At 46.6% G+C, this 13,182-nt stretch overlaps 1 protein-coding gene across 3 annotated transcripts in view; it reads left to right on the top strand.

Moving 5' to 3' along the window:
- The window catches only part of Ak8 (adenylate kinase 8), a 160,851-nt gene that overhangs the window by 89,299 nt on the left and 58,370 nt on the right, over nt 1–13,182 (top strand). For all 3 annotated transcript variants that reach the window (XM_045158067.1, XM_004653834.2, XM_045158077.1), the window contains one exon: nt 3,207–3,348. In XM_045158067.1, coding sequence (XP_045014002.1) covers nt 3,207–3,348 — 142 coding nt within the window. The remainder of the gene's footprint in view (nt 1–3,206; nt 3,349–13,182) is intronic.

Genomic DNA, 13,182 nt, shown 5'->3' with positions numbered 1-13,182 from the left:
GCCATGAGTTCGAGGCTACCCTGAGACTACATAGTGAAATCCAGGTCAGCCTGGGCTAGAGTGACACCCTACTTCGAAAAAAGAAATGCCAGGAAGATGACTGAGTGGTTAAAGGTGCTTGCTTGCAAAGCCTGACCGCCTGGGTTTGATCATTCAGTACCCATGTAAAGCCAGATGCACAAAATGGTACATGTGTCTAGAGTTCATTTTCAGAAGCAGTGGGAGGCCCTGGAGCATTCACCCACAATAACTAGATAATTTTTTTCAGGCTGGTGGGATGGCTTAGTAGTTAAGGCATTTGCCTGCAAAGCCAAAGGACCCAGGTTTGATTCCCCAGGACCCACATTAGCCAGATGCACAAGGGGGCACACTTGTCTACAGTTCATTTGCAGTGACTGGAGGCCCTGGCATGCCCATTCTCTCTCTCCCTCCCTCTCTCTTGGTCAAATTAAAAAAAAAAAATGGTGGCACACGCCTTTAATCCCAGCACTTGGAAGGCAAAGGTAGAAAGATCGCCGTGCGTTCAAGGCCACCCTGAGACTATGTAGTGAATTCCAGGTCAACCTGGGCTACAGTGAGACCCTACCTTGAAAAAATATATTTTTCCTAAAAACACTACCACTTAACAACATTCCAGCCCTCTTTTCACATTTCTATTTTCAGGCAGGGTCTCACTAAGTTGCCCAGGCTCATCCTGAATTTACTCTGTAGCCCAGGCTGGCCTTGAACTTATGGCCCTCATAATCACTCAGCCTCCCAAGTATCTGTGATCACAGGTGTGCACCATCAGACCTGGCCTAGGTGTTCTTGTCAGAGCAGAAAAGATATTCAGCTGGAGATGGGAGTGAGGGCTGAGGAGATGGCTCAGGCTTTGCAAGCAAGTGGCTTTAACCACTGACACATCTCCCCAGCCCCTTCTCCCATTTTAAACAAATAAATAAATTTTGAGCCAAGGTCTAAGTTGCTCATTCAGTCCTTGAACTTGCCATTCCCTCGCCTAGCCTCCCAAGCAGCTGAGGTTGCAGACATGCACCACCGCCCCCGCTGAAAAGAGCACATGTGCATCCCTCAGAATAAGGGTTGTGGTTGTTTGGAGACCAGTCTGCACCCAGAGCATCACTGCAGTGTGGAGGAAAGCACCTCTCCGGAAGTTCACCTGGCGCCCAGCTGCCAGCCCAGAAGGGAAGCGGGCGTTGGAAGGTGTCAGAAGGGTGCTCTAGGAACATTTGCCCGACCCATGGATATTGACAGGAAGGGGGAACTGTGTAGAAGCTTCCAGAGAAACTACCAAACCCTCTGTCGCTGTGCCACCAGCAAAGCAGCCCTACTTGGGGTGGGGGGGGGGCACGTTCACAGCAAACAGTAGTACTATTTACCAAGTATTTCTAGGAAAATGAGTGCAAAGTGCAGGCAATGCAGTGCAAATTGCCAGAACGCAGTACATTAGCAACATAGGACATTTAATGAGTCTGGGAAGAGAGGTATAAATTTCAGGGAAATGTCAATTGCAGCAATGTAAACAAGACTTCTCAATATCTTCTGCATGGGGCGTGTTTCAGTCTCCAGGTATGAGTGGAGCTGTGATTCTCGACAGAGTCTGGGCTCTAAAGATCGAGATGTGGAGAATGGGCTGGAGATGTGAGGGAGAGGAGCGGGGTTCCATCTTGATCCCACTGAGGAAAACTAAAACTGGGGGGCCTTGTGTGCCTCCATGAAAAACAGCTGCAGAATCTGGACCCGTCACGGGGTGCTGGGACCCCAGGGTTTGTGCCTCCCATTCATTCGTTGTAACCTAAATCTGAAGACCACAGTGTGAGCAGGTCAGACCTCTGGGAGGTGACTGAGTCATTAGGGTGCAGCCTTCATGGATGGGTCAGTGTCCTTCTTTCAAATTTATTTCACTTTATTTTAGAGAGAGAGACACAGACAGAAAGAATGAGAGAGAGAATTGGCATGCCAGGGCCTCAGCCACTGCAATAGAATGCCAGCCACTTGCATCACCTAGAGGGCATGTGTGACCTTGCGCTTGCCTCACCTTTGTGCATCTTGCTTACGTGGGATCTGGAGAGTTGAACATGGGTCCTTAGGCTTCGCAGGCAAGCACCTTAACCGCTAAGCCATCTCTCCAGTCCAGTGCCCTTATTTAAGAGACCCCAGAGAAAACCCTGGCCCTTTTTATCTTGTGAGGACCCTATAAAAAGACACTATGATCTGGGTGTGGTGGCGCACACCTTTAATCCCAGTACTTGGGAGGCAGAGGTAGGAGGATCACTGTGAGTTTGAGGCCACCCTGGGACTACATAGTGAATTCCAGGTCAGTCTGGACCAGAGTGAGACCCTACCTCAAAAAAAAAAAAAAAAAAAAAAAAAAAAAGGAAGAAGACATTGTGAGTCAGAAAGTGGGCTCTTACCACTCACCCCTCTGCTTTGAGCTAATTTTTATGGCCTCAAACTTTGAGAACTGAATTTCTGTTGTTTCTATGCTACGCAGCTTGTGACTTTTTGTTTTTGTTTTTGTTTTCTGAGGTAGGGTCTTACTGTAGCTCAGGCTGGCCTGGAGTCCACTATGTAGTCTCAGGGTGGTCTCAAACTCACGGCAATCCTCCTACCTCTGCCTCCCAAGTGCTAGGATTAAAGGTGGGCGCCTAAAGGTGTGTACCACCATGCCCGGCATAGTTTATGACATTTTTGTTATAACAACCAGAGCAGACTATGACTGGAAAAGAACTGCCAACATATGACTGAAAGGTTAGCAATGACCCTGGCTGCTGATGGGGTGGGATCTTGTCAAGGTCAGTGAAAAGTGAAGGTCAAGGTCATCCATCTCAGACAGCCATTTCTTTTGTTGTTGTTGTTGCTAGCCTGCCTTCAGAGGGACCTGGACCAGCTGGTTCCACGGTTTTTGTTGTTGTTGGTGGTGTTTTGTTTGTTTTTTAGTTTTTCTTAGTTTTTTGCGGTAAGGTCTCTCTCTAGCCCAGGCTAACCTGGAATTCACTATGTAGTCTCAGTCTGGTCTCGAAGTCACAGTGAACCTCCTGCCTCTACCTCCTGAGTGCTAGGATTAAAGGAGTGTGACGCCATGCCCGGACCAAGTGTCTCTACTTAAACCTACCTCTTCAGTACTTCCAGCTGCAGTCCAGGAAGGTCAGAAAGACCAAAGCTGTGAATCCCAGAGCAGCTGAGCACTGTGTGTTTTCCTTCTACAGTTCCTGACAGCATCATCATGAAGGTGTTGGACCAGCGCCTGAGCCAGAGGGACTGCATTGAGAAAGGCTGGGTGCTACATGGTTTCCCTCGAGACCTGGACCAGGCGCGCATGATGAACTCCGTGGGCCACAATCCCAACAGGTGAGCTGCCCACTGAAGCCCCAGCCCTGGTCACATCCCGGCCATCTTCCCTCCAGGAGCTCCAGTGATAGGGTCCCTTTGGCAGTTTCCAGTATCCCTGAAGTTAATCCCATCCCCACCCATCCTCCCTGTTGGCTCTGTGAGCCAGGAGTCAGGCTCAAGTTCAAATCCTGGCTCACATGTTCCTTACTGAACCTGGACTTCCACATCCATAAAACAGTAGTTCACATCAGTCCTTATTTCCCTGGTGGGACTGTTGTGCAAACTATTGGTGTTTTCTTCAACTAATCATTGCACTTTATCTAATGGTAGTAATTGGTATTCATTTTTATGTGAACCCCCCCCCCAAGTGGTTGACACTTGTTCAAAACAACATTGACTATTGTGGGTAGTATGTCCTTCTTTTTTTAAAAAAAAAATTTGTTTACTTTTATTTATTTATTTGAGAGTGACAGACAGAGAGAGGGAGAGAGAGAGAGAGAAAATGAGAGAGAATCGGCGTGCCAGGGCTTCCAGCCACTGCAAATGAACTCCAGACGCGTGCGCCCCCTTGTGCATCTGGCTAACATGGGTCCTGGGGAATTGAGCCTCAAACCAGGGTCCTTAGGCTTCACAGGCAAGCACTTAACCGCTAAACCATCTCTCCAGCCCAAGTCTGTCCTTCTTACACTGCTTCCAGCATGGGGGCAATCACAGTGCTGGGAGGAAACCAAGGATACCAGCAAGGACTGTCATCTGGTCAGAGCTTGTGGATAGCCAGGGACATTCCCTCTAGGGCTTCACAGAGACTGATAGCCAGGAGAGTTTTCTGGGAGTCAGAGGAGAAACGTCAGTCCAGGCATGCCCTGATTGAAGGTTCTTGGCAGGGGCAAGCTGGAGCCTGTGATATTGGTTAAGGGGACATATTTGGCCTTCTGTGGTTGATCCTATGTTGGAAACAGTTGCAAAAATAGTGCCCGTCAGTTATTTATTAAGTCCTGTCTGTTTGGGGGTGAATTGCAGCAAAGGTGGTGGTTGGCTTCCTGGCTGCTTCAGGTTGCGGATTCAAGTTCTATGTGGATGTAACGTTCTGGCCATTCTCCATGTGTGTGTCCAGGCCCTCAATATACTTGGGTGTGTTTCTGAACTTTTTCTGTTTTCCATAGTACCACACTGTCAAGCAACTTTAGTTATGTCGGCATTGTGTTCAGAGTGACCGGTGGTTTGCATACCGAGTATCCCCCAGAGACCCATGTGTTAGAATGCTTGCTCCCTGGGGGGTTATGCTGTTTGGGGAGTTTGTGGGACCTTGCTGGAGGAGGTGGGTCACTGCGGGCAGGCCATGAGGTGTCGTAGTCCAGCCCTGCTGGTGCACTTGCACTTTCCACTTCCTCCCTGCTGACATGAAGGTGTGACTCCAGCCGTCTGCTCCTGCCATGCTCTCCTTGCCTTGTAACTTCCCCTCATGACCATAAGCCCAGATAATCCCTGCCCTTCCACAAGCTGCTTCTAGTCAGGTATTTTGTCCCAGCAATGAGAAGGTAACTGAGAAAGTGGCAATGCCCATCTATGACAGACGGTTGGCCACTGGCCACTCTTCCTCCTCAATAACTACACTTCACTGATCAGAGAAGGGAGCACAATGGCGTATGAAAATAAAGACTTTTATTTCCAGTTTTCATACAGCCATGTGGACCCTCAATACTCAGTTCTGGTCATTGATCTACAAATGTATAGGTTTGTTCTTCCAGAAAACATACTTTACAGGAGCTAACTCAGTTGGAAGGAGCTAGCTTTTTGTTTGTTTTGTCTTTCTTTTTGTTTTTCCTTAAACTGATTATTGTAGCCAGAGTTGTGGGGCAGAAGCACAGCTAGGCTCAGCTACTGTCCCTCATATGCCAACAAAAGAATTAAGTAATGGTAAAAAGCAAAGAGGATGGATTTAATCAATGTGACAAGGAGAAGAGCAAATAAAATCATCTGCCAACTTATGTTCTTTGTAAGGTACTGATATAAGCTGTAGGTTTACATAGATGGCGAATTGGGGAACGGACAACGGGTTTGTCTAAGCATGACTAAGCATCCCTGGTCAGAGTGTGGTCCTACCCACCATAGTCTCAGCTCAGGTCCTGCTATGAGGTTAGATAAAGTGATAACTCATTCATCACTTACCTCTACTTGCTACAAGATGCCCTGACCCAAGATGTCACCCTTCTCATCATAGATCATTGTTCCCTTCTTGTGAGTGGTCTGTTCTATGAGGATCTGCTATTCTGGGTGACTAGATGGTCAAGACAATAACTGGAGACCTCTAGGTGCCTTTGGTGGGGGGATGAGCTTCTGGAACAGGACCCTAAAAAGCTGGAAGAAAGATGCCTCCCATACCGGTGTCTTTACTCCTTCAGACTTGATACAGGGTGAGATAGATTGGGAAATAGACACTCCTTAGTGATCAACACACTTGAGAAGTCAAGCGGAAGCTGGCCCACACTAAGGGGAGAAAGATAGACATGCTGTGGTAGTTTGAATGAAATGTCCCCTGTAGCCTCACGGGTTTTGAATGGTTTCCCAGTGGGAGGCAGTTTGGGAGGCGACCCTTGCTTAGCAATTTTATAGTTAGCTTCCCCCTTGCCAGAGGTCAGCTGACTCTTGCTGCATTCTACCAGCTACTATGGCAGGATGTGATGGTCTGCCATCCTTTCCCTGCCATGCTGAAACGTCCCCTCAAGACTGTAAGGCGAAATAAACCCTCTCCTCCCATCAGTTGGCCCCAGTATGGAGTCAGTGCTGCTTAGCAAAAGCAATGTTTCATTACCACCTGTTTTCTCATTTGCGTTTTCTTTGTACCTGTTTGTTATTACTTTCACGTATGATACCATCTTGGAGTACTTGTCACAAAGCCCATCACAGCACATGATCTCTGGCTGTTCTCTGGACTGTGCCACTGATCACTGGATTTTCTTTCCCTGGTGTGGTCGTTTGAATGGATGTCCTCCAATTAGATTCAGGATTGTTTGTGTGTGTGTGTGTGGGGGGGGTGGGGTCTCGCTCTAGTCCTGGCTGACCTAGAATTCACTGAATAGTCTCAGGGTGGCCTTGAACTCACGGCCATCCTCTTAACTCTGCCTCCCCAGTACTGGGATTTAAGGCGTGCACCACTATGCCCCGGCTGAGATTCAGGAGTTTTATTCAAGCTTGGAGGAGGTGTCACTGTGGGTGTATCCAGGGGACTAGTCCTAAGGTGTTACTGGAGGCGGATCTGTTTCCAGCCCAAAGGTATGCAGAATGCTTGAGCTCTGCCAGGGTTCCTGGAGTGGGTGGTGCTGGTGGTGAGTGCTTTTCTCTCTGCATGGATCTCTGTAAAGGGGTCCAGCTTCTTCTACCATTATGGAACTTCCCCTGGATCTGTAAGCTTCAAATGAATCCCTTTCCTACCATAAACTGTGTCTGATTGAAGGTTCATCCCAGCAACATGAAGCCAACTTCAACCCCTGGCATCAGGAGTCCTGTGCCTTGCTTCTGAGTTGGAGATGCCTCCTGAATGCATGTCTTCTCCTTCCCATGTGGTCTGTTGGTTTGACAGAGTGTGCCTTCTATAACATGCTGCTGCAGTCAGGTTCGCATTGCTGGCAGAAATCACCTAACTGAGAGCAGCTTGTGGAATAAAAAGGTTTATTTTGGCTTACAGGCTTGAGGGGAAGCTCCACGATGGCAGGGGGAAATGATGGCATGAGCAGAGGACATCACCCCCTGGTCAACATAAAGTGGATAACAAGAACTGGAGAGTGTGCCAAACACTGGCAAGGGGAAACTGGCTATAATACCCATAAGCCCACCCCCAACATGACACTGCCTCCAGGAGGCTTTCATTTCTAAATCTCCTAGGAACCTAGCATTCAGAACGTCTAAGTTTATGGGGGACACCTGAATCAAACCACCACACGTGCCCTTCAGTTGCTTATCAAGGATGGCTTAACAGCAGGGCTCTTCTACCTAAGGCATGGTCCAGAGGCAGTGGGAATAAACTGGTGACACGGCTCCACACCACCTGCTGCAGCTGCCTGCAGTGTCAGCTCGGAGACCCTCTGACTAAACTGCAGAAAGGAATTTCAGGGTGAGGGCTGGAGAGATGGCTTAACAGTTAAGGCGCTTGCCTGTGAAGCCTAAGGACCCAGGTTCGGTTCTCCAGGTCCCACGTAAGCCAAATGCACATGGTGACACATGCATCTGGAGTTCATTTGCAGTGGCTAGAGGCCGTGGCGTGCCCATTCTCTCTCTCTCCCTCTCTTTGCCTCTAATAAATAAGTGAATGAAAATAAAATCTTAAAAAAAAAGAATTTCAGGATGAGTCGATGTGGAGCAGTTTGGAGTTCAGGAGACATTTTATTTATTTGTTTTTACATGTGTGTGTGTGTATGGTATGCCTATGCTTATGGTTTTGTTGGTTTGCTTTTCTAGGCAGGGTCTCACTCTAGCCCAGGCTGACCTAGAACTCACTCCATAGCCCCAGGCTGGCCTCAACTCACAGGCAACTCCTACCTCAGATTCCCAATTGCTGGAATTAAAGGTGCACACCTCCACACCTGGCTATATGCATGTTCATATGTATGGTAGCATACATGTATGTGTACATGTTCACGTGGCACCTGCAGGTTGATGTTGGGCGTCTTCCTTGGTCACTCCTCACCTTATTCACTGAGTCAGTGTCTCTCACTTGAACCCAGAGTGTCTTGCTTTCCCAGAGGAATCCCCTGTCTGTGCCTCCAGAGTGCTGAGGTAACAACTGGGCCGACACACCTGCCCATGTGTACATGACGGTTGAAGAGTCTTATAGGTAGTCCTGGGCTGGGGAGATGGCTCAGTGCTTAAAGGTGCTTACCTGGAAGCCCCACAGCCTGGGTCTGACTCTGCAGCACTCACATAAAAAGCCAGATGCACAAAATGGTACATGCAACTATAGTTCTTTTGTAAGGACAAGAGGCCCTGGCAAAGCTGGGCATGGTGGCACACGCCTTTAACCCAGCACTGGGGAGACGGAGGCAAGAGGATCACTGTGAGTTCGAGGCCACCCTGAGACTACACAGTGAATTCCAGGTCAGCCTGAGCTAGAGTGAAACCCTACCTCAAAAAAATAAAAATAAATTAAATTGAAAAGAGGCCCTAGTGTGCCCATCCTTTCCCTCTCTTCCCTCTATGCTTGCAAATTAAATACATATATATGTGTGTGTGTGTGTGTGTGTGTGTGTGTGTGTGTGTGTGTGTGTGTGTGTGTGTTTATAGATATAGATATATATGATTTGGTGGTTTCTGGAGTTACAAATCAGAGGATTACTAAGAAATATTTTGTTTTTGTTTTTTGGTAAATGAGATCACAGTGTGTTTCTAGGCGGTGGCTGGGATAAGGTTACAAGTGATGAGGTAAAACCATGGGTCCCAAGGAGTGCACAGGGAAGCTAAGATCTGTTTTTACTATAAGCAAAGCCTTTGTGAGATTCCCAGAAAATGCCAGGTTTTCAGCTGGAAAAGGAATGGGGGCTCTACTCTAAAAGCACATATGCTTTGGCTTTGAGCATGTTTATTGATATTTTAACATTCCTCTTTGAAAAAATTCTCTATACAAAAGGACTGTTGTTTCTATGCAAGCAACCTCCACATCAAATGCTAATTGTGCTGGAATCTTTGATTCTCAGCTAGGGGGGTACTCCGACCAGACTCCAGAGTGAACCCTCCTTTCCTTTCCTAGGCCCCCTTAATTTCCCTTGTCTTTCTAACCTGTCTCACAGATAACCTGTGGTTGTTTATTTGTTTTTTTCCTTATTTTGAAAATAAATCCTTGATTTCTGCCATGAGCAAGGCAGGCTCAGCTGACAGCTGCCTCATGTTCTTGCCTCCATGCCTTCCTCACCACAGTGAACTGTCCCTGCCAACTGTGAGCCAAAATAAACCCTTCCTGCTTTTGTCAGGTATTGTGTGACAGCAATGAGAAAAGTAACACACTCCCCTCATTCATGGACAACCTTCGTCCCTTTCCACCCACTATTTAGTTTACTTTCGTTTTGTTTTGAAGCAGGGTCTCTCTAGGCCAGGCTGACCAAGAATTCACTCTGTAGCTCGGGCTGACCTTGAACTCACAGCCATCCTCCTACCTCCACCTCCTGAGTACTGGGATTAAAGGCATGAGCCACCATGTCCAGCTCCCACTGTCATTTTGAGGGTGAGGAGGCAGGGACGATTCTGATTTTTTTTTTTGTACCAGCCTATTATCTAGATTGCCGTTCTCAGTCTTCAATGATTAAGCATGCCTTGCTGAAACAATAACAACTTATATTCTGTTTTTATCTACAACGACTATACTTATGAGGTTTTCACTCTCTCTGATTTGAACACCAGCTGTTTACACAATGCTGCCTGTGCATTTATTGAATTTGATTCATCTTTCATCTGAGTGGATTATGTCTTGGAGTCATTTTCAGCAGGGGTTCATACGCACCAAACTTCCTAATTCTTGCATCCTTGAGCATGTCTGTCTGTCATCTTCACTTGTAAACAGCATCTGGCAAAGAATCCTTTGATCGCACCCTGCACCTACCCTGCCCTGTCCCCCACCGCCCCCACACGCCCCCACATGCATCCTAAGTCGTCTTTGCCCTGTCTCACATCTTGTCAGGGCCACTTCGGGCCATGAGGATTGTTTTCCATTGTAGATGCTGTCTTGCTTCTGCTGCCTAGATGTTCATAGGATTACTCTCTTTCTCTCTGTCCCTCTCCCTCTCCTTCGTGGTCTCTCTTTCCCTCTCCTCCCACCTTTGTTCTCTCCCTCCCTCCACCGCTCCTGTCTCTCGTTTCCCAAGTTCATTTACCTTCACCAGGCAGCAGCTCAGACTTGTTTCTCTTTATTGCTTTTTCTCTGGATGTTATGAATCCTTCCCACTTAAGGTGTTTGGGGAAAATATTCCTCTAGTCCACATACTTTCCTGGTCACTTGCTCGGTTTTCTTCTGCATGAAGTCCCATTGTGTGTGTTGGATATTAATCACCCCATAATGAAGTTTCATCCTACTAGCGTCTACCTTTCTCTTTTTTGTAGTACTTACTTGTCTGTCCTTCATGACAACTTTGATTATTTTCTGTTGTATTTGTTTCTTGTTCACATTACCTTTTAGTCCTATAATGCTTTCATTTTCCCTTTAGGGTTTGTTTACTCATTTTTTTTTCTTAGCTTGCTTCTCATGGTTTTAAAGACCTCACCGTGGGCTTAGGGAAATGGCTCAGCAGTTAAAGGCACTTGCTTCCAAAGCCTGCCATCCCAGGTTCAGTTCCCAGCCACCCACGTAAGTGGGCCATGTTCAAATCCCAAGCCATTTACATAAAGCTAGATGGACATTCACTTGCAGTGGCAAGAGATGCTGGTGTGTACACACACACACACGTGTGTGTGTAAGTAGAAACATTTTCAGCAGGGGTTCATACGCACCAAACTTCCTAATTCTTGCATCCTTGAGATACGGCTGGGGATACGGCTCAGAAGTTAAGGTGCTTGCCTGCAATGCCTAATGAGCCAGTTTCAGTTCCCCAGAATCCACGTAGAGCCAGATATGCAAGGTGGTACATGCATCTGGAGTTCATTTGCAGTGGCGGGAGACCCTGGTATGCCCATTCTTTCTCTTATTATTATTACTGTTATTATTATTATTATTATCTTAGTGAGGGAGAGAGAGAGAGACAGACGGAGAGAGAATGGGCACTGCAGGGCCCCAGCCACTGCAATCAAATGCCAGATTCTTGCACCACCTAGTGGGCATGTGTGACCTTGATCTTGCCTCGCCTTTGTGTGTCTGGCTTATATGGGATCTGGAGAGTCAACATGAGTCCTTAGGCTTTGCAGGCAAGCACCTTAACTGCTAAGCCATCTCTCCAGCCCTCATTATTTTTATTTTATCTATTTACTTATTTATTTATGAGAGTGCACACATGGGTGTGCCAGGGTCTCCAGCTAGTGCAAACAAACTCCAGATGCATGCACCACCTTGTGCATCTGGTTTACTTGGTCCTGGGGAATTGACCCTGGATCCTTAGGCTTCCCAGGCAAGCACCTTAACCACTAAGCTATCTCTTCAGCCTATGACTGTCTGTCTGTCTCTTTCTTCTGCTTGCAAATACATAATTTAAAAAAATTAATTAAAAATTTTTATCTTGGAGCTGGGAAGATGACTCAGTGGCTAAGGGCACTTGCTTGTAAAGCCTGACAGCTCTGGCTCATTCCTAAGCCACCTATGTAAACCAGATGCAAGCATCTGGTGCTCACTTGTAGCAACCAAAGGTGTTGGCCCACACAATGTGTGCCAATTAATTAATTACATACATAATTAAAGACCTCATCATCTTGTCTTTGATTTATTATGTTATGGAGCCTGTCCTCTCTCTAAGTCACTTTGAGCATATTAATAAGGATTTTGTTTAAAATATTTTTACATTTTGAGGAGTCATTCTTCCAAAGTGTATTTATTATCTCTTTTTAAAAAATTAACTTTAGGCCAGGCGTGGTGGCGCATGCCTTTAATCCTAGCACTTGGGAGGCAGAGGTAGGAGGATTGCCGTGAGTTTGAGGCCACCCTGAGACTACATAGTGAATTCCAGGTCAGCCTGGGCTAGAGTAAGACCCTACCTCAAAAAATAAAACAATAAAAATAAAACAAAAAAAATTAACTTTAGGGATGGAGAGATGGCTTAGTGGTTAAGGCATTTGCCTGCAAAGCCAAAGGACCTCGATTCAATTCCCCAGGACCTATGTAAGCCAGATGCACAAGGTGGTGCATGTGTCTGGAGTTCGTTTGCAATGGCTGGAGGCCCAGGCGAGCCCATTCTCTCTTTCTCTCTGTCTGTTTATCTGCTTCTCTCTCTTTCAAATAAATCAATTAAAAATATTAAAAAAAATAACTTTAATGCCAGGTGTGGTGGCGTACACCTTTAATCTCAGCACTTGGGAGGTAGAGGTAGGAGGAGCACCATGAATTCAAGGCCACCCTGAGAGTACATAGTGAGTCATCCCAGGTCATCCTAGGCTACAGTGAGACCCTACTGCAAAATAAAAAACCCAAGAAATGAAAATTAACCTTAGGCCTGAAGAGATGGCTTAATGGTCAAGGCACTTGCCTGTAAAGCCTAATGACCAACATTCAATTCCCCACTTACCCATATAAGCCATAAACATGATGGTACATGCATCTGGAGTTCATTTGCAGCGGCTAGAGGCCCTGGTGCACCCATTCTCTCTCTTTCTTCCAAATAAATACATAAAAATTTTAAAAAAACTTAGAAATTAACTTTAGCCAGGTGTAGTGGCGCATACCCTTAATCTCAGCACTCAGGAGCAGAGGTAGGAGGATCACTGTGAGTTCAGGGCCAGCCTGGGACTGCAGAGTGAGCTCCAGGTCAGCCTGAGCTAGAGTAAGACCTTATCTTGAAAAAATTTGAAAAAAGTGAAAAAATAAAAATAACATTTTATGACCCTCTCATTCATTCCTGTTTTGCAGTGTATCTGCATCCAAGATAGAAATATTTGCAAATCACATATTTTTATCAAGGCCTGTGTATGTGTAACAACAGTGTGAGCTGGTATATTACTTCCTCACAGTGTCCAGAACAAATGATGGCAAACCTGGCACTGGCACCTGGCAGCTCCAGAGTGCACAGACGTGCTGGGGGGCTGTGTTCCTCTCTGGGGCTGGGGTGGGAGAGGTGCACACTGTCCCTTCCCTGACTTTTCCTGCTTTTGGAGGCAGCCAGTCTCCCATCTGAGGGCTCCTCCTTCATCACATAAAGTTTGTCTTGGGATTAGGACAGAATTGACAACAAT

The sequence above is a fragment of the Jaculus jaculus genome, chromosome 1 (assembly GCF_020740685.1).
Source record: "Jaculus jaculus isolate mJacJac1 chromosome 1, mJacJac1.mat.Y.cur, whole genome shotgun sequence".
In the NCBI taxonomy this organism is placed as follows: domain Eukaryota; kingdom Metazoa; phylum Chordata; class Mammalia; order Rodentia; family Dipodidae; genus Jaculus; species Jaculus jaculus.
This window is presented reverse-complemented; position numbering and strand designations above follow the sequence as displayed.